Source organism: Lepidochelys kempii, chromosome 2, assembly GCF_965140265.1.
Source record: "Lepidochelys kempii isolate rLepKem1 chromosome 2, rLepKem1.hap2, whole genome shotgun sequence".
Classification (NCBI taxonomy): domain Eukaryota; kingdom Metazoa; phylum Chordata; order Testudines; family Cheloniidae; genus Lepidochelys; species Lepidochelys kempii.
Genome location: NC_133257.1, coordinates 61356331 through 61378354, shown reverse-complemented (window position 1 = coordinate 61378354; position 22024 = coordinate 61356331). Strand labels below are relative to the sequence as shown.

The 22024-nt window shown below is 37.8% G+C and overlaps 1 protein-coding gene across 4 annotated transcripts in view; it reads right to left on the bottom strand.

The window, feature by feature from the left end:
* Nucleotides 1–22024, bottom strand: part of ARFGEF1 (ARF guanine nucleotide exchange factor 1) — a 181745-nt gene that overhangs the window by 11248 nt on the left and 148473 nt on the right. For 3 of the 4 annotated variants that reach the window (XM_073330927.1, XM_073330929.1, XM_073330930.1), the window contains 11 exons: nucleotides 21575–21615; nucleotides 21312–21481; nucleotides 19520–19671; nucleotides 19177–19349; nucleotides 17932–18092; nucleotides 16695–16825; nucleotides 14129–14258; nucleotides 12135–12270; nucleotides 11910–12048; nucleotides 6241–6313; nucleotides 2945–3074 (listed from right to left, as the gene is read on the bottom strand). In XM_073330927.1, coding sequence (XP_073187028.1) covers nucleotides 2945–3074; nucleotides 6241–6313; nucleotides 11910–12048; nucleotides 12135–12270; nucleotides 14129–14258; nucleotides 16695–16825; nucleotides 17932–18092; nucleotides 19177–19349; nucleotides 19520–19671; nucleotides 21312–21481; nucleotides 21575–21615 — 1436 coding nt within the window. Of the gene's footprint in view, nucleotides 1–2944; nucleotides 3075–6240; nucleotides 6314–11909; nucleotides 12049–12134; nucleotides 12271–14128; nucleotides 14259–16694; nucleotides 16826–17931; nucleotides 18093–19176; nucleotides 19350–19519; nucleotides 19672–21311; nucleotides 21482–21574; nucleotides 21616–22024 lie in introns of those variants that run through there. The other variant, XM_073330931.1, reaches the window with a different exon arrangement.

Below are 22024 nucleotides of genomic sequence, written 5' to 3'. Positions count from 1 at the left end.
ATTTAGAAACCAAGCCTGAAATGTAAAAATTCATCCACTGAATTATCACCACACAAAAAACAGTTTGTCAATATATTTTATAATGGGGAAGGGATTTTTTCCCCCATCTTTTCAAACCTCTAAAATTGAAGGGTTTTAGTTCAGTTGGGACTCTTCTTGGCAGTATGGCAGAATAGCAAGAACTCATCAGGAAAAGTGGTGGTCACTTATATCTTCACACTTGTTTGAAAGGGTCCATTTTTGTAATTGCCCTCTCTATACTGGAAAAGACTTGCAAGTTAAATGGGGTAATTAGCCACTAGTACTTCAAGTATCTACACATAAATTTGCAACTAAGGTTCTAGAGGCATGCTTTGTAACATTTGTTAGTTCTCCTATGGGCAGGAAAGACTTTTTTTGTTCTCAGCTAGTGTTAGGTTATAATGTTACCTCCCCCACAAAAAAATTAAATTCAGGGAAAGAAAGATTAAGTTACTAATTTATAATAATTTTATAAGGCGCCAAATAATGTGTTTAAGAAATCTTGCTTTAAGTCACAAATTTACTAGCAACCCAAAGCAAGATTTTTAAATACAGGATGAAATCCTGGCCCCATGGAAGCCAATGGGAGTTTTGCCATGGACTTTCATGGGGCCAAAATTTCATTCAAGGTGTTTTTCTCCTTATAAAATGTTTAATTCTTGCCCACATCACAGAGAACTAAAAATCATATATCCATTAAATAATATCTTCAACACAGCATAGCTCAATCTTTTTGTGCTGGAAACCCCCTTTGGGACTTAAAAGAAACTGTGACCGCCCCCCATGCTAAAACTTCAAAAAACTGTGATCCCCTTATTCTTAATTTACTTAATAATATTTAAGGTAATACCAGTCCACCAGCATTAATAAATATTTCAAACCTATGAAAATTATTATAGAGTAATTTGTTGCTGTTTTTTGCAGCTAGCACATATGTCTGTGCACTTTTCAGTGAGGTCTTCTTGTGCAATGGATAAATGTTTAAAGAGAGCTCAAGCAAGTACTTCGCAGAATGAATGAGTGAAGAAGGTAAAGTGAAGAAAATACGATTGCAGCTATTTAATGTACAGTTTTACAGCAATCAAAAATAAACTTCATTGTGTTGTGTGCAGTGAAGTGCTAAGTGTTGAAAGCAGGAAACCTTTGAAATTAATGTAGCATTTGGAGAGTAAACATCTACAGTTAAGGAACAAGCCTCCTGAGTTCTCTAGAAAACGGAACAGCTTGAATAGCCAGCAAACACTGATGCTGAATACAAGGAATGTCAGTAAGAATGCTCTTGAAGCTTCATTTCTCATGTTAGTTTGTATTGCCCAAACATGTAAGGTACATACAATAGCTGAGAATCTCATACTTCCTGGGGCATTAGACATGGTTACAAGCGTGCTCGGCCATGGAGAGGCAAATAAACTTAAAGCTATTCCTTTATGAAATTATACAGTTTTGAGGTATATTAATGAAATGGCTGATGACATTCATGAGCAGTTGAAAGAAAAGTTAAAATGGACTGAATTCCTATCTGTTCAGTTTCATGAATCAACAGATGTTCCAGGATCAGCACAGTTCTTAGCTTTCCTTCGATACAATTCAGATGCTACTGTTGAGAAAAACATGCTCTTCTGTAAAGTGCTTGCCTACCCACACGACTGGTAAATGTCTATTTAACATTTTTGCTAACGCTACCAAATGATTTTAAATCGATTGGAAAAAATGTATTGTTATATGCAGTGATGGTACCAAAGCAATGACTAGCAAGAACAGCGGGCTTGTTGCAATATTAAGAACAATTATGCTGCATACAGTTTAGACCCATTGCTTCTTACATCGGCAAGCACTTGCTGCAAAAGGAATGCTTTCTGAGTTGCATTAGGTGCTTGATGAGTCTGTAAAAGTTGTGATTTTTATAAAAAGCCAATTTCTATCAGCTCGCCTGTTTGTGATGAAATGGGTACACTTCATAAAAGTTTTCTCTTGCACACTGAACTGAGGTGGCTCTCAGGGGAAAAGCATGAAGCAGACTTTCTGAATTGCTAGCTGAAGTACTTATGATACCACAGGATCAAGGGTCTCCTTTTGCTAAATCGTTCAGGGATCCTTTAAGGCTTCTTCAATTGGCTTAGTCAGACATCTTCAATCATCTCAATGAGTTAAATATGAGTTTTTAACAGCACAAAACCACAACTGTGTTGGGAGACAAAGTGAGAGCCTTTGGAAAGAAGCTTGGAGCCTGGTCTGCTTGGCTTCAGAGTGGAAACTTCGAGTCATTTCCTTTGAGTTGCAAGTTCATTTAATCAATTGCCAGCCACAAGAGTGTGGACATGAAACATTATGATTGAACATATACTTGAACTTAAAAAGCAGCTCCAGGATTACATCCCCCTGACAACGAAGAATTTAGCAAGAGGTGGATAATTAATCTGTTCAACAAAAGAGAAGTCGAGTCTGCTGAACTTGCAGGAAGTCTGCAAGATAAACTGATCAAGTTTTCATCTGACAAAAAGCTTCAGTGTTCATTTCTTTCCGAAGATGTTTGCATGTTTTGAATGGCTTAGAAGCATGAGTATCCCGAACTTGTAAGTGAAGCTTTGAAAGTTTTAATCCCGTATGCAACAACATACTTATGTGCATTGGGATTCTCATCAATGGTTTCTTCAATTCAACCCAACATAAAAAAGTTAGTTGGTACAAAACAAGAACAAGTGGCTCATTGAAGGACTCTTAATTTATAAAAGTGAACTTACAGTTTGTTTCTGCGTAAAAATATACTTTGATCTGGCACACAAAAGTTTTTTCGTACTTTTACTTGAGACCCTCCTAAACCCATTCTGAGGACACCCTCCACCCCCGAGGTTGAGAAACATTACTTTAACAGATACAAAATCCTCTATCAAGCATTCCTCTCTTTATTTAAAGAAAGACTTACTTGCTGTAGGTCTGATTTTGCTGATCTCTTCACTTGCTGTGGACCCCACAATGGGCTGAATCTGGTGTTTATCTGAAGATCTTGGCTGGACAGTATCATGAATATCTACAGATTTCTGTGATATTGTATCCTGAAAATAAAATAAACCCAATAGTTGGTACATCAAATAAACTGAACAGAAGTTCACCAATGGGTCAACTTTCAATAAAATGTAACAACTGTAATTTACTGACAATTTTTGAGGAGTTTTCTATTCATTATTGTGATTATTTAAAAAAATATGCACTACAGCAGTTTTTAATATTAGAATTGGAAGAAGACCAATTCAAGTAATAGTTCACCAAGACAAGGATTGATAACTTCTCAAATATGTGCATGTAGAGTAAAGTAATATAATCAAATAACTAAGATAAAATATGTAATACATTGAAATCAAGAGAGTACTTTGCACTTACAATCATTTTTTACCATTTTCAAATACTTTAGTGGACCATGTACTAGCATGTCAAGTAAAAGCTTAATTCAAGTTTCAATGGATTAACTAAAATACATTAACTGTAGTATAATTCTGAAACTGGCATTGCTCTATACCTTCCTTCCAGGTGCTTTATTTACAAATTCTTAGACCCACTTTGCGAAGTATCATTCTCCAATATATAAATGGGTGAAAATAAGGCATACGGATGTAATTGGCAGATCTTGGAATGCTTCAAATAGCAAGAGTAAGTGGGCAGTATAACTGAACTTTAATCTTTATTTGCTTCAAGTCCCCTGAAGTCATGAATGATCACCTCTTGATCTACGATTTATACCCACCACAGAAGTCTACTGCAGCAAGATGTAGACTTGGCGGATGGAGGTATTAGGTAAATGCCCTATTTAATATTATTATTGGTATTTGATAGCTAGCTGCTTCAGTAGATTTCTGTGATATATATAATCAGAAATACTGAAAAATGGGGGAGTCACAATACAAGACAAGATCCATGACTTGGGATGGCCTGAAAGAGAAAAGCGGTTGCATTATATGAATAGCTTCCTTATTCTTGCTGGGTTGAGTATTCTGCATACTAAATTGAAGAATTTTATTTTATTTTTTCACTATTTGTTGATCACCATTAAGACTACTCCCTGCCTTTAATTTTTAAGTACTCATGGGAAGAGGTAGAAGTATTAAATTATGTAATTTAATATAGAAATAAGAATATTCTATCATTAACTGCTGAAGTAGATTATATAGATGTGTGATTATTCTTCCTTTCAATAAGCAAATACTTCCAGTGTCTATTGTCCAGTAAATGCAATTTGAGAATATGATGATTTAAATCTAAGCATTCAACACTTATAAACACTTACATCATACCAATAATAGTAACTAGGATTGGGTTTTCATCAAACAGTGGACAACTCCTCTCCTCATTTTATATGAATGCACTTTTGATTTTATACTATTGTGTATAATACCCAGCACTGTTGCATGCAAAAAACTTTTAAGGAACAATCTAAGACAACAGGGCCATTCAGATACAAAATAAAGGGAGGCTAAGTGCTTTACTGGTTATGGATGAATGGGAGTCAGGACTTCTGGATTTCATTTCCAGTTTTTGCTGATGCCTCTCTCACTGCACGAAACTGGGCAAGTCACAACTACTGTCTCTCAGATTATGCATCTGAAAACGTGGGTATAAGACTTCCTACCTACCTCACAGGAAAACTGTGAAACAGCTTTATTTTAAAATGTTGAGTAAACTTAACTGCTGATTGATCATGAAAATCCACAAACCCTAGCGAACCATACCACAGGATCTAAGGCTATGTCCTCACTGAAAAAGGTACATTTTTTACATTGAGATAGCTAACTTGACATAAACACACATTTTTTTTTGCAATGAAGACAAAGCCTGAGACTCTGGGCTTTTTATAAAACATCACTGTGAGGCTACTTTAATTTTAAAAAGACAACAGCAGCTTTTTAGTTTATTCAAATGATCAAGGAGTATCCAGTGCAATATTCAACTATTTACATATTGTACAACTTTCAGCTTTATTTCTAATAACTTCAAATGACTGGAAGTTCAAAAATAATGCCATCCACTACCATTTTATATAGAAAGCACTTCATGCACATCAGCCAGTCAGAATGTGGCAAGTACACCTAATAACACTGAATGAGCGTATTGGCTAGAGGTCTAATACTACCAGAAATGAAACAGTTCACATTTGTGTTTTGCCATAATTAGACCCCATGAAGAGAAATGGAGGAAGTTCACATCTTAGTGTTACTGTTCTGGGACTTGATCCTGCAATGGCATCCAGATAGATGGACCTTTTCACCCATGCAGAGACTAAGGCCATGTCTACACTACCCACCGGATAGGCGGGTAGTGATCGATCTATCGGGGATCGATTTATCGCGTCTAGCGATAGCTCTGCCGTCGACTCCGGAACTCCACCAGGGCGAGAGGTGGAAGCGGAGTTGACGGGGGGAGCAGCGGCCGTCGATCCCGCGCTGTGAGAAAGCGAAGTAAGTGATTCTAAGTCGATCTAAGACACGTTGACTTCAGCTACGCTATTCTCGTAGCTGAAGTTGCGTATCTTAGATCAATCCCCCCTAACCCCAGTGTAGACCAGGCCTTAGGCCCCCTATGTCCTATGAAGATTTACCCAAGGGCTTAATTTAAAAAGCATGAGCTGTTCCATTGAAATCAATGGGACTCAGGTCCTTAGTCACTTAAGTATTCAAATCCAAAGAAACAACAGCATGTCAGTTTACACCATCAAGGCTTTGAGACTAGATGGGCTACAAACTATTTATTTTTAAATGAAAGTTTATATTCTTATTAGGAAACAAAATATGTGAGAACCCCCCCAAAATCACTGAAGTGCAATGATTTTCTGTGATTATACACTATAAATTTTACTGTGCTAGCCTAGCTAGAAAGATAAATGTACTCTTAATTAAATCAAATCAAAACAATGTTATCATCCAAGGAGCCTTACCACCACTATATATGGGGTTTATCAGAAATGTACACATGTACAGGAATGTAGCTTACCTACTTCTGCACAACACAATATATAAGCACTGCATAAACAGACTGAAAAACCACTATTTCTTGGCAGCTGAATGCTGTTTTTAAAGTAAATTATCTAGAAAAGCATTTCCAACCAAACCACATAAAAATTTGGGTCTAAACTAAGCACATTTTACTTTGTTCCATACAACAATGTATATTCAAGGCAAACCCGTGAGAGCTTTAAAAAAATATTTAAAAAACTCATTTTGCAAAACATACCAGCTGTTTCTCTCTCACAGCAGATGGAGATACAGGGCCAGTCTCCCCACCTGTCGGTCGCCAAGTCAACAGCCTTGAAAACACAAAGAGCACACACTCAGCAGTTTTGAAACACAAATCACAGTTAGACACTTACATACAAGATACACATTCATATGCAATGGCTGCCCTGTGTCTAGCATTGTTAGAAATGAAATTGAAAAAGGCACGAAAAATGGAGGCAAAAATATACTCTGTAAATAGATACTTCCAGAAATCTATAATTTAAATAGTGTTTTTGAAAGATAATTTGTTTCAGTTATAAGCAAGAAATAAAATTTAAAATGTTTACTTCACACTTTTCCAGCTATAACTACTTTAGTTCTTAGCTTTTTTAAAAAAACCTCTGGTGTTATTTGTAAACTTTATAACTGATACACAGCAGAAGCGACAGAAATAGTAATACTTTGTACTTCCTTAACTTCCACCTTAAGATGTCAAATCGCTTTGCAAACACGAAAGAATAAAGCCTGAACATCCTTGTGAGTTATTTGTATTACAGCAGTGCCTGGATTTCCTAACCGAGATCAGGGCCCCATTGTGCCAGGTGTTGTACTTGCACATGGTAAGGTCTTTAGAGAGCATTACTACCAAAATAGACAAGACAGATAAAGGGTGGGAGAAGGGGACACTAACATTTCTTATTTAATAGAATGGGAACTGAGGTACAGAGAGATTAAATGACTTGACAAGACAAGAATGGACAAGAAGTCTACGGAAGAGCTTGGAATTGAACCCAGATCTCAGAAGTCCCAGTCACAAAAGGCATCAGGCAACACAAAACAGGAAGAAAGTTGTCACAAAGAGGTAGCTTGGATCTCCTCTGGAACAGAGGTGGCTATAGCCAATGTAGTTGGTGTTATGCTACCCAGTCACCACCACTACCTGTGAGAGGAGGTGGGAAAGAGAGGGCCCAGAGCATGCTGCACTCTAACAATTTTCACTGGCATAATGGCCTTAGGGAGCTATTAAATGCCTGCAGAAGTCAGACTGTTCTAATTTTTGCCAGGAGCCAGTTCCCAGCTCCGAGCCAGTACCAGGATAAGAGGAGGGTCAATTTGCCTCTATCAATCTCAGCTATGCCAGACTCTGCTCTGGCACACCTGAGGGTATGGCTTCAGCTAAAATAAAATTATAAATTGTACAGATTGTATTATTTCTTCTGTTTTGTAACAAAGATGACTTCTATCCAGGGCTCCAGAATCGGATGCCTGTGACATACTCAAAAGTGTGTGCACATGTATGGTGGGGCTCATTGCAGGATTTTTCTACTGTCACCATATTGCATAAATACAGGAGCAAAGCTAGGCAATGATTTCTGCAAAAGCAATTGAGATATTGAAGAATTAATAACCCAATGACTTTGCAAGCATGCCAGGACACCAATTTTACCTGGCTACCCACATGATTCTTCACAAAAGTGATAAGTAATTCTTTTAGTTATCTCAGCAAAGAGTTTCTCAAAGAAAGGCAAGTAGTATTTCAGGATTGTTTAAATCACTTTTGAAAACAAAGACTCCATCTACACTTGGAGCTAGGGGTGGGATTCCCATTTGAGTAGACAGTCTCTCACTAGCTTTCATTGAGTTAGCATACTAAAAAGAATAATGTAATGTAGTCACAGTAGCGTTGGCAACAGCAAGTGGCAACATCCATGTCCACAGAGTCTGGGCGAGCTTGTGCACAGATTTGCACGCAGTGGCACAGGCTAGCCACTGCCCATGTTACAGTGGCTACACTACTATTTTTAGCATAGTCGCTTGATGAGAGCTAGCGAGAGTGTGTCTAGCCTAGCTGGGAATATCACGCCCAGGTCCAAATACAGACATAGACAAAGAGAGCCTGTCAAGCACTGACAGATTCCAGTACTATGTATGAAGACTATCCTATTAAATAACGTCTGAGGCAATCACAATGTTTCTCACACTGAGAGGGATATAAAATACAATACATAAAAATAGGTTTACTGAGTTGCCAATATTAAAAATAGTGTGAGGTAAACTGCTGGCTGGTTCAAAGCTTACTAACAGGATACAGTGTCTTAGGGTACACGTCCAGTGAATCCAAGGCACAACTGCAGCTTGGGTAGGCATACCCTCATTAGCTCTAATCCAGCTAACGTGGCTAAAACGAGTAGTGAAGTTATAGCAGCACCGCTTTAGTGCCAACTAGCAACATGACTACGTACCCAGAGGGCCTGGGTGGGCTTCTTCACTGCTAGTTTTAGCTGAGCTAGCAAGATTAAAGGTACCTTCTAAAGGTACCTTCTAAAGGTACCTACCTAAAAGTTGCAATCACACCTTCACTTGCATTTTAGTCATACCCTTATTTTTAAGCCATTGGGTCAAACGCAGTCAGTTCATATGCTGGAAGGCACCTAGAATTACTACTGAAATCATTACACCTGGAATAAATGCTAATTATTCAACCACTTCCACGCTATTAGTAATAAAGCCCTTGCCCTTGATGCAACACTATATACCTCTGTGATCTTTGCTTCTGCCTGCACTTCAACAAACAGTGTCGGAACAAGGAGAAAGGAAGAAAGAGTATGTGAAGTTACTCAGAGCAGGGAGGGGTTGTTTTCCTCATCCCCAAGCACTGGAGCAGCATTCAGAACAAGCTGTGTTGTCAGGGCTGCACTGTAGAATAGAAAGAGGAGAGAGCTGAGGCTCTTCGTAGGGCTGTGAGAGCCCCAGCCCAAAGAGGAGAGAGACAAAAAGACAGGACAGAAAAATATGAACTCAATGAAGAGGAGACTCTGCAGAGGAACTGCACTGCAGGCCACAAGAGAGCTAGAGCAAAAAGGCCCACCTCCCATTGGAAGAGGAAGGAAGCCACAGGAACGGAGGGAGAAAAATAAGGTAGTTTAAGGGCACAGAAACAGCAGAAAAACAGGATTAAAACAAGGAGTTTGCAAAGAAAAGTTCATTTTTGAGGTAAATGGAGTCAGTATTTCCACTAACCCTTCTAGAAAGTCTTAATTTTGCTGAGAAGACATGGCTAAAATGAACAGGTCATTTTGAGCAGTTTCATGTTGCATCAGGGTTGTCAGTAACCATGATGAGTACCAAGTAAATGTCCTCATATGCCATGGAAGATGAGGCAGACAACATACTGATCAGAAGACTGTATGTAAAAACACTGATAAAACAGGTTTCAGAGTAACAGCCGTGTTAGTCTGTATTCGCAAAAAGAAAAGGAGGACTTGTGGCACCTTAGAGACTAACCAATTTATTAGAGCATAAGCTTTCGTGAGCTACAGCTCACTTCTTCAGATGCATATCGTGGAAAACAGAGGATGTTTCACTGGGAAGGCTGCGCATCTCCCACAGAATATAAATGGCATCAGAGGGATGCTTGCGATGATGCAAAAATTTCAACCTAAAAAGCTCAAGAAGAAACACAAATTGAAAACCTGAGGAAACTCTGAGAGAAGACAGACAGGAAAAAGAGAACGGAAACATATGGAAGATGTGGTAGAACATCACAACATTCGTGCAAAGTGTGTCCAGCCTGAGAAGCAAAATACCATAAATGTCAGCAAAAGGGAAACTGTGAAGCATTAAGCAGGTCTTAAAAGCAGATGCTTAGTAGACAATGCAAAAGAACCAGCGTAAGATGTCCACAACAGAAATTGTTACGGAGCTGCCAATGTCTGATTGTATGAATGCACTGAACAGTGAAGGAGCTTAATACTTTGGTGAAAATGAAGACTTAACACATTCTGCTAGCACAAGTTCATATTTAAACCGTACACGGTAGCTGGCACAATGGATTAGTGTGTTTGGCTTTTCACATCTGGAGACATGGGTTCAAATGTCACTCTTGGTCACACCAACGAAAGAAACATTGGTGGTTTCATTCCAGCCTTCAGTAAACAGTTATCCACATCACTTCACCACCACACATAATCTGATGCTTTGATAGGGTGTGAAAATTATTACTGGTTTAGCTCAAAGAATTGTATTATTAAATTAAAACCGGACACATCTGGGAACTGGCTATTGGGTGTTGTATTGAAGAGGTTTCTAGCCACCAAAGACTGGGCAGGGTGAGATATTTGTGAGGAGAAAGTCCCTCACTGCAATTCCCTCTGCACTTCAGCCTGAATGCCTCATGCATCCCAGCTCCCTCACTGTCAGTTCCTGATCCCTCCACTGGGCCAGGTAACATCAGGAAGTCAAACCTGGGAAAGGAGAAAATGCTATGAAGCCAGCAGTCATGTGCAGGCCCAGCAGTGCTGTGACATGAGTCAGGACAGAGACAGAGAGACTTCAGAATGGGTAGAGTGTTCCACGCTCTGGCTTCGTCTGGTGGCAGTGTGTAATGTATGTTTAGCTATGTGCCGCAGTGGAAAGCTCACCAGATCCACATTGTGGTGTGTAGCTACAAGTGTCAGGGAAAGGCTCCGGAAGCAGAGAGGCTGTGGGGAAAGGGTTCAGCATCTTGTCACAGCCAAGACCTTTTGTTGTGGTGAGGAAGGGCTCCAGCAGAGGGGAGCTGGCAGAGCCTTTCCCCACTGCTGGCATCTTTCACTAAGGTAGGGAAGGCTCCAGCAGTGGGATACTACACTGCTAAAAGGTGGAGGCTTGGCCTGAGAAAGCAGGGAGTCCTGCAGGGCATATACTCAAGTACACTCCCACACCCTTCAGGTATTCCTTTACTTTAGTTGCCTAAACTGTACCTCATCATCTACACTACTATTTATACCTCCACTGAGGGGTTAAACAGATATGGACACTACACATTACTGAAAAAAGCCTACAATACAGACACACCTTCTGTGAGGGAGCTGGGGGTGGGATTTTAGTCTCAGACAACAGTGATTTTTTATTTTTTCACACCCCCATAAGCATGCATGGCGTATTGTAGCTGAAGTGGCAAGACCCTTCCCCAAGGCACTTACAGGCAGCCAGGAAAGACAATTAAATGTATGAGGGTTGTTAAAGGCCACAAAAGTGAATGACCAAGAGATTAATGTGTCACACTAAGAACATTTTGTTAATTCATTTTAACCCTTCCCTGCCCCCCCCCTTTTTTTTGCTTTTTAAGTAAGCAGATTAAAATTGGGCAAGTGTGAACCAACTATATGGCTTCCCTGACAAATTAAGACGCTTACTCTAATACACTTCACTTATATTTTATGGTAAAAGTCCTGTTAGATTATTTCATGCATATTTAAAAAATTGAAAGGCCTACTGTCCAATAAATAAGAGTAAGAGAAGAAGCGAATAAAACCAGGAGACACAATTCTTCCTCAGTGAAGCTGTAATTTTAAAAATTTGATTAGACCTCAATAATTCCTGTTAAAAAACCTCCTATGTTGTATTTCAAAGGTTTTTTTTTTTAAAAAAACACAGTTGATTAAAATTTACAATATATAGAAAAAGTACACTGAATACCCTGGTTATTTTGAATCAATTTGCTGTTATAAAAGACCATTTATTTTTAGTCTTCTGTTGACAAACAAGCAAAAAACAATATAAAAACATTAAATATAATATCACAACTTTTTGGTCACCTATGTAAAATGAAACTGATTTCAAACCATGGAGCCCTTATCCAAATTATCTTCTAAAAAGAATAGCTAATACAAATTTTACAATAAAAAAGAGGAATTTTCTTACGCATGGGGGATTGTGGTTTTGAAGATATCCAGCATGCAGTTGCATGTTTTATCCCAGATTTCTAGTGTAAACTTTTCACCATTTAGAATGACCACATTCTCCAAACAGTTGGTACCAGATCGTGCTAGCTGTTCATTGTCTGGAATGGAAAATAGTGCATTTGTTTGTTTGTACCCAACAGTGTAAAATGTTAGCATTGTCTAATACAACTTGGTACAGTCTTACCTTGCTGCACACACCAGTACAGCTGTGCAAATATATCATCCAAAAGGACATCACTAAGTACTTCTAAATACTGGGTGAATACATCACATATTGCATAAAGTGCATGATTGCAAGTAGTTGTCATCCATTCAGCTTTCTAGGAGAAAAAATAATAGCGAGGTGTGTGCTACTATAAAATTTCTAATGTATCTTACTAAGAATGCACAAAATTCTTATTTTAACTTGTAGGCAATTCCTGTTGATCTGTGGGGGAGCTATTGGGTACTTGTTCCATCTGCACCTTTCTCCTAATTTCTATTTTTAATCCCTAGTCCTATCCCTATACTAAATTGCAACTACTATCCACAATGACATGTAGTGCTGCATGGATTTGGCTGATAGGGTAATCTAAAATCCGTCTCTCCACTTTTACCCTGCTTAATGTGAGGTTAAGAGCATCAATTACTAACCCATTGATAGCATTAAAAAGCATAAAGGAAGAAAGCATGAAAATCTGATCCCAAGGAGAAATTAAGTAATGTAAATGTGAAGAGTACCTGATATAAGAAATGTAGCATACAGTAACCCCTTTCTTTTTACTACTATTTGAGAGCAATGTAAAGACTATGTAAATCATTAATGAATGCTAATATAAATTAAGTCTCACCTCACAATTAGCTCACTTTTCTGTAGCTTAATATTTGACAAAAGAAAAAAGGAAATCTGGCCTTTCACAAATCAACAGTACGTATTTTCCAAAAATAGTTGATATCTTGACCATATTTATAATCTATTATATCTGCCACCTTAGGATAAAAAAGTATATGACACAGCTAAAATGTATGAAATAAGCAACCGCTAAATTACCAGAACCTAGATGATCTTTCTTTAATGCTTTTAAAAGCAAGTGGCACCCCCCCACAACCTCTGAGGTGTGGGGGAGGGGTATTGTCTGGGCCTTCAGGGAGAAGTGGGCTCTGTGGTTTCTTTCAGGATCTTTCCATCTTATCGTGCTCATGGGAGCTTAGCTTTCTCATGGATTAGGAAGGTGAGATTACTGCTGGGGGCAGCATCCTAGCTGACTGGCTGCTTTGAGGGTTGCAGTGGAAGCCCATTGGTTCCCATGTACCAAAGGAGAGGGCACCCCAACACCAGCACAGCAGCTGCCACACCTGGGGTTTGAGGAGGACATGTTGTTTTGAAATTGCTGTGGATGTTGCACTAATTGCCTTTTTAAACTGGGAAAGAAATTTTATTCTCACTGCCAGAGTGGCCAGCATAGGAAGGGTTTTTTGCCTTCCCTACAACAGCTCAGGGACCTAGTGGGTAGGTTAGAAGTTGCAATTTGGCAGGTGTCCAGTGCAGATACTCATTCGATAGGGAGTCTGATTCCTTAATAACAGGAATAGGGAGTTAGGGAAAGGTTTCCCCTAATGAAACGGGGAATGGGATAGGAGCGCCTGAAGTCTGGTATGGAGAGGTGTCAACCTCTTTTTCCCCAGCCCCTTATAAACTTCATATGCATGCCGTGCAGTGAGATCCCAGAAATGGGCTGGAAACATGCGACAGGTACCCTCCACCTGGTGAGCAGATTATGAAAGGAAGGATGACTTGCACAGAAAGAGTTACTGCTGGATAGTTCCCAGATGACTTCAGTTAATAAATTTGCAGCCTAGCTCAACCATATCCCCTGTGTCTTATCTTTCTTCCTGCAATTATCAATTCCTAAACCATTCTTCCAACATTCAAAATAAGGAACTATTATAACCTAGTACATGGAATTATCATCCCTCACTATACAGATGGGGTTTACAATACAAATAAGAAGAGAGATTCTGCGTATGTTCAACAGAACAGTAACACAATTAATTAAGGTAGTTCTAGCAACAAGTGAAACATTCTGATTCACAAGACATGTGGGTGTGGCTTTATGGGTGAGGAACATTTCTTTTTCCTAGCTGTGAATCGTATGAAAATCTCTCCCCCTCAAACCCTGCGCCTCCCCTCTTTTTTACCTCTGTCTGCTGTTCTGGCAGTTTCATGTTGTCAAATATCCTGAAGACAATCCTAAACAAATCTTGCCACCAGTGTTTTTCATAAGTAAGGCCATATGTTTTCATTATTTCAAACATTACTGTTAAGCCCCTGCAATTAAAAAAAAACCACACAAATATGAGGAATCATGAAAAGAAACACTATATGCCACAGATGTCACACTGCTACACTAATAATAATATTCAAATCCTGCATGAAACACATTCCATGCACTGTTTATATTTTAAAACATGCTATAGTTGTATTGTTCTCATACAGTATACTAAAAATGAGTGGTAAAGTCAACTAGTTTAAAAAATATATTTTTAGAAATTGAAGTGGAAAACAAAGCAAGCATTTGTGAGCACTTCAAACTGAACAGGATTTTTAAGTTTAATTTCAAGAGATAGAAAACGGAGGGCACAAATTTCACCTATAAACTCTTTATAATTTTCTTTAACTTGTCAGAATTTACAGTAAAATATTATGAATGGAGGTACCCATAAGGTAAATCAGTGTATAATTTGTTTTAAAAAGTGAGCTTTCCCAAATGCTACCTGAAGCCAGGAAATAGTCAAAGTGACTTGTAAAAGGAAAAAAATGGGGTTGTGCCCTTTTTGATTCTCTGTGAAGAACAGACAAGAGTTTTTAAAAGATTCTGCTTATTTTTTTAATTGAGAAACTCAGGTCTCATCTCCCCCCCCCAGGAAGACTAAGGATGCCTAGAGAACTGGGAATATTGTGACATGAGACACCATGCATATGAAATCTAATTGAGAGAGGAAGTTATTTTTATTAAGATTTTTAAAAACTTTTCTAGTTACAGATTTAATGTAAAAATATTCCAGAAACAGTTAAAAAGAAAGTATCTAGTAAAGATTCACCACCTCTCAGCCTTTTAATTAAGCGCTGGGAATATTTCCAGTCAAAATCTTTGACCTCCAACAAGTCATACAGCACAAACAAGGAAAAGAAGCCTTCACTTTTCTGATACTTTAAAATGTAAAAACAAGCGAACTTTATTTTAATACCAGGTGTTTATATATTAGAAAGAAGCAATACAGAGCATAAAGTTCCATCTTCCTGTTCAAGTAATCTTTTAGCTGCTGTAGCTCACGAAAGGTTATACTCAAATAATGTTAGTCTCTAAGGTGCCACAAGTACTCCTTTTCTTTTTGCGAATACAGACTAACATGGCTGCTACTCTGAAAACAGCTCATTTACAAACGCTCTTCCTTTCATCTATTTACATTCTGAACATTAAAATTAAGTACCCAATAATGAGCCCTTCAAGTAAACATACAAGCATCTCTTTCAACATTTCTTGATTTTTAGGGCTGTGCCTAAATTTAGCTTTACAGTTTTCTTTCCCAGTATTTATCACAGGTATATAGAATTATAAATGTCAAATGTATTTTTATAAGTTATTTGTTACATTTACTGGGATTCTAAACATACTTTTTGTTACTTTTGAATATGAATGATTTCCTGTTAGTGACAGTGGAGAATTAACCTCAAAAATCTAAAATATAATTTACTTTTCTCTCATTATTTGACATACTGCAAAAACACTTCCTTCATGAAAAAGGAAATCCAAACATTTCATATATATCATTAAAAATGTCAATAAATATAAAAAACACATTACAAGGGCAGAATAGCATTCACTGAAAAAGAACTAGATTTGTGTGGGAAAGTACTGTATAACTTTTCTCCCTTTCAATCTTTCTGCAATCAATTATCAATTTGCAGACTCCACTACAGTATCTGCCCTGGCTTGAAAACTGTTGGCAAATACTCAAAGAAAATGTGCAAATTCAAGTATTCAACAGAAACCAGAAAAGATTCCTATAGGATTGTGTCATAATTTTCTATTAATATTAAATCTGGTTATTACACTATTTGTTCACATTTGTTTAACAACAACAAAATAATGGGTAGAACTGCCAGGGGGAAAAACATATTCTGAAGACATACTAACCTAACTAATTTCCTATTTTAACAAGAGTTTAGGGCATAATGATTGTTTACACAGTTGACCTACTGTGTCAAAATTAAAATGGAATGATTCTGATTAATTTACAACCTCTAACATATGGAGGTAAAGTTACTGTTTTACTTTTACTAACAGGCACTAAAAACAGCACTGGGTTTGACTATCACAGACTTTAAGAGAGAAACAGACATACAATAGAAGCCCATATCATAATGTCAAGTATTTCACCTATTGTATGATAATTCTAAAAGCATGTATCCATGTTCAATTGGACCTTCATCAGCTTAAGTAACAAAGCTAACTTAAGTAAAAAGTTTCTTCGAAAAAAAAATTTAATTAATGTTTCAGCATCTGTTTAAAATGTATTTATAGCACTTGCCTATCCTTCCAAAGTGATAGCAATTAAATCAAATATGTAAGTTACTGATTTTAGTCAGATCAGTTATGTTTGCCAACAGAAAATTACCTCCATCTGCTTTAAAAAAAATTTAAAGGCTCAAACAAGAAAAACAAACCACTTGAAAATTTAAATTACAAATACTGATTGTTACCTGGTTCTTACATCTAATTTGCATCTATTGATGATACAGGATAACTCAAAGAGAATTGGGAACCATCCTCTCACCCACACCCTGTCTTCAGGAGCTACATTCATATCATCACTTGTGTATTCCTTGAAAGCCTTGAGAAGCAAACACAGGATTAATGTAGCAGAAGCATCGTATTATTTACAAGTTCTACCTTCCAAATAGTAAGTTTATAAGTACTAGGATAATATTACAGTAAATGTATTCAATAAAGCACAATTTAAGCACTGTTATGGATATTATATTAGAAAAATTATATTCAGTATTTTACAATCTGGTATTAAGGTTTATAAATGATACCACTAAAATATGGTAATCAAATTTACTTTAGGAGCTATACTATGGTCAAGGTAAACTAAATGTTTTTTTAAAATTATCCTTATAAAAGCATGAAAAACAGATTTTGCAAGAAACAACTGGATGATCTACTCAGCCACCATTTTAAACTTTTAATTTAACCTCTCAGTCTTCTATTCTGTCCTATAGAGACATCCTTGAGGATAAGAATCTACACCATAATAATAATTTTTTTTTTTATTGACACCTATACCTATGCTACTATAGCAGGGGTCGGCAACCTTCGGCACGCAGCCCATCAGGGTAATCCACTGGCGGGCTGCAAGACATTTTGTTTATGACGACAGTCTGCAGCCACGGCCCCCCACACCTTCCAGTAGCCACAGTTCACTGTTCTCAGCTGATGGGAGCTTCAAGAAATGGCGACAAGCACACCCCTGTGGCCCGCTGCTTCCTGCAGCTCCCATTGGCTGGGAACAGTGAACCGTGGCCACTGGGAGCTGTGGGGGGGCCATGCCTGCGGACGGTCAATGTCAGCAAAATCTCTCACAGCCTGCCAGCGGATTACCTGGATGGGCTGTGTGCCAAAGGTTGCTGACCCCTGCACTGTATGTTAGCAAAGGGTGCTCCCTGCACAGGAACAGATACTGAAAGGTTCCAACCTTCAACAGCTCTCATTGAAGATCCCAAGAAAGTTAACCAACACAAAGTGCAACTTGTTCAAAGCCTACATCAAGATATTTATAAAAACAAAACAAAACATACAGCCCATGCCCTCTCCTGAACTTTAAAGTCCCTCTTAGAATTTAAAGCCAAACTTGTAAAGCTGGTACAACTGCACATTTTTATGTTATGAAAGTATTATTAATTTAAACACTTTTGATTTAACAAGTATGGTTTATACCTGAGGTCTGTCTGATACATATTTTGCACAATGGCGAATGAGGCGGATTGCTTCCATGCTTGTGTCTGGAAAAGCTGCATTGCATGCAAATTCAGACAAACATTTTACTGCATCCTGGAAAGAATCTATGGTGGCTGGGAAGTGTTTTTCAAATACAATTGCTGGAAAAAATACATATATAAAAATTAACACATGGGTCCTTCAAATAAAATGTCAATTGTTCCTAAAATAATTTTAGGAGGCCAAGATGAGAATCTAGCACAGTACAAAAGTGAGAGAAATGGCTGAACAGATGTGTGTCACTGCTTGATTCTGTTAAATGTGTAATTATTACAAAAACCAAAAATATTCCATTAAGAATTCATACAGAGGGCACTGTATTTTTATAAAATATTTTAATTTCACACCCATTCACGGATGTAGTCTTCTAAAGCAATGAAAGCCCACAATTAAATTAGTTAAGAAATTATGAATATGGCACGAGGCTTGATATTTAGCACTATCTATATTTCAACACATTTTTACTAAGAGCTGAACAGCATCCCCCCAGGACAGGCTACAGCATCAGAGATCAGTTGTAGGCCTTTCCCCGACCCCATATTTGTGGTTCAATTGTATTGGCGTTACATATTCACACGAGTTGTGAAACACAGAGCTTTGAGAACCTTCTTGAAAGCACAGCCTGTTGCAACTGCAGAAGTGATCCCTTTTGGCATTGAAAGCTTTGAGCCAAGACAATAAAAGATCATACAGTCCCAACTGCCTCACTTCCTTCTTTTAAAACAGAGCTCTCAGCAAGAACTCAGAGAACAAAGGGAAGGTGTGCAGGTAATGTAATTCTGCAACATACTCGAAAATTATAAATTCACAATCAAAAATAAAAAAGTATAACTTGTTTAAAAATTCATCGTCTCTCAATAGTTAATTTTTCAGTCCAGAAATAAATGTTTACAGCTCTATTATAAAAAACTTGTGTGTGAAGTACAAAGACAAATGACAAACATTACTTTATTACTTTTTGAAGTATATTCTCAGTGAACTACACATTTAAAAAAAATAGTAAAAGCAGAGAAACATTGATTTAACATGTATTAAGTGAGTTCTGCTAACAAAATAAATAATAATAATAAATAATAGATAAAAATAATAGATAATAAAATTAGAGCAAACTGAAAAGAACAATGAGCTGTTCATTTGCTTCCACATACCCATAGTGATATTTGTAAATTATGCATCAATACTTACTGACAATGTGCCCTGTAGTTTGAAATGCAAGTTCCACTATACTTTCATCCTGATCTGATGCAGCCAAATGAAACACTGAAAATATATTCTTCCAACCTGAGCGAATGTTGGCAGCTTGAGAGTTTACCATCTGTGCTATGCACCGTACAACCATGTCTCGAATGGTAGGAGACCTAAATTATAAACAAAATGTTAATAAATAGTAACTGAAGCTACTGTACTGATTAAAAAACAGGACTTTTCTAAGGACCAATTTCATTTTACAGAAGCAATTCGAACAAAATATCTGATTCCAAAAGCTGGTTGTTATGTTCCCAAGTGATTCAGTTAACTGCATAATTACCTGTTTCTCTTCATTATGTGTTCAAACGGCCTTAAGAAATCCTTCTGGAATCGGAAATTAGCAAGTTCTCCTTTTTCTAAGAATTTCATTGATAACTGCCTTAAGGAATCTACTGCAAAAATAGCTACATCTTCATTCGGATTGCAGCCAACCTAATAGTGTAGAAGTAGAAACACATGTTGGCATTAAAACTTCATTTTAAGAAATGAGTCTGAATTGTCTTTACATTTGAAAGTGGAAACGGAAGAGTAGAAATCACAAATTTAGAAGTGAAACTTAAGATACAAAGTTAAAAATACAGTATTCATTTAATCAATTCCTACCAGCAGCATGGCTCAGTACTTTACCAAATAAGTTTCTCACTTCCTAACCTATCCAACTTGTATTTTGAAGAACACATCCCAACTTTTAAAGCTAATTCACCAGTCAAAATGATATTAAAAAACAAAGACAAATAAGACTTTTAATTTAGAACAACAAATTAATTCAACACTGCAAACAGCCAAAGCTGAGTTAAGAAACACAAAACACTTTTTACAACACCCAATGACGGCATATTACCACTTACTGCAGCCATTTTTAGAGCTATACCATGATTAGGGCCCTACCAAAGTCACTGTCCATTTTGGTCAATTTCACGGTCACAGGATTTTAAAAATTGTAAATTTCATGATTTCAGCTATTTAAATCTGAAATTTCAGTGTGTTGTAATTGTAGGGGTCCTGACCCAAAAAGGACTTGTGAGGGGATTGCAAGGTTATTATAGGGGGGAGTCGCAAGGATATTGTAAGGGGGGTTGCGGTACTGCTACCCTTACTTCTGTGCTGCTGCTGGCTGGAGGTGCCTTCAGAGTGGGCAGCCGGAGAGCGGTAGCTGCTGGCTAGAAGTCCAGTTCTGAAGGCAGAGCTGCCGCCAGCAGCAGCGCAAAAGTAAGCATGGCCTGGTATGGTATTGCCACCCTTACTTCTAGGCTGCTGCATGCAGAGCTGGGTTTTTAGTCAGCAGCCACCACTCTCCGGCTGCTCAGCTCTGAAGGCAGCAGCGCAGAAGTAAGGGTGGCAATACCATGCCATGCCATGCCATCCTTCTGCACTGCTGCAGACGGTGGCTCTGTCTTCAGAGCTGGTATGGTATGGTTTTGCCACCCGTACTTCTGTGCTGCTGCTGGCGGGGCGCTGCCTTCAGAGCTGGGTGCCCGGCCAATAGCTGCCGCTCTCTGGCCGCCCAGCTCTGAAGGCAGCGCAGAAGTAAGGGTGGCAATACCATGACCCCCATAAAAATAACCCTGTGACCCCCCTGTAACTCCCTTTTGGGTCAGGACCTCCAATTTGAGGAACGCTGGACTCCCCCATGAAATCTATATAGTAGAGGATAAAAGCACACACACAAGACCAGATTTCACAGTCTGTGATGCATTTTTCATGGCCGTGAATTTGGTAGGGCGCTAACCATGATTAACAAGTTGGCCAATTTATACCACTGCCTTTGCCTTTAGTACAGAATATATCAGCCTTGTGAACAGAGAATAACCAGCCAGTTCAATATAGAGCAATATAGATGGCTTTAGCCCTTCTATCATAGATTTTGTATTCTTTTTCCTTTTCTTCTTTAGTGCTCTAATTCTATTTATACTAAAGGATTACATTAAAGGATAAACATTAAAAGGATAGTCAGAACTGAATTTAGGTGTAAAATTTTTCAAATTTAGTTTTGAAAGGGTTTTAAATAGATAGGAATCATCATTTTCTGATTGTGGGAGCAATTCAAATGGTGTAATGATTAGCAAACATACCTTATTAAAATGATCTCCAATAACTTCCCAGATTCTAGACCACTGTAGTCTTATCCGACCCATGTTGTAGTAAGAAATCTCTACTATCTTCTGTAGACTAAACATTCGAGGATGGGTAGCAGACAGCAGTTCATCCATAGATACGGCACAAAGCCAACGGACAAAATCCACTGTTAAACAATCACAGAATTCATTTAGTATAATTTCCAAGCTTTATCAGAAAGCTACTTTGTAGATTAAGATAAAAAAGTGATAAAACTTACCAATAGCATTTCCATCCAGCCTTGTAGATCCTGTAAATATTCTGAAAAATTCACAATTTATGAGACTATTTTTTTTTAAAAAAGTGACTTCTTTTACAAAAAATAATTTATACCACAACTACTTTGCCACTGTGTTATTGTCCAAAGCAGATTTCTGGCCATGACAAAATCTAACTGCCTTAAATACAGCATTTAAGACTTGACAGGTAAATTCTCAAAATCTGGAACGCTACCAAAAAGTGAATCATGATTTACTACACTTAGTAAGATTTTAGAACTGCTGTCCCTCAGAGAGCTTCATGAGAAGGTAAAGTATACCAAGAAAAACAGCATTTTAAATATATAAATCAGAAAGTACTTTTCATTATACCAGAAAGATTTGGGTCAATATTCAACATTTACAAATGACACCATAAGATATAATGTTGACCAAAGTATCTGGTCAGAGCA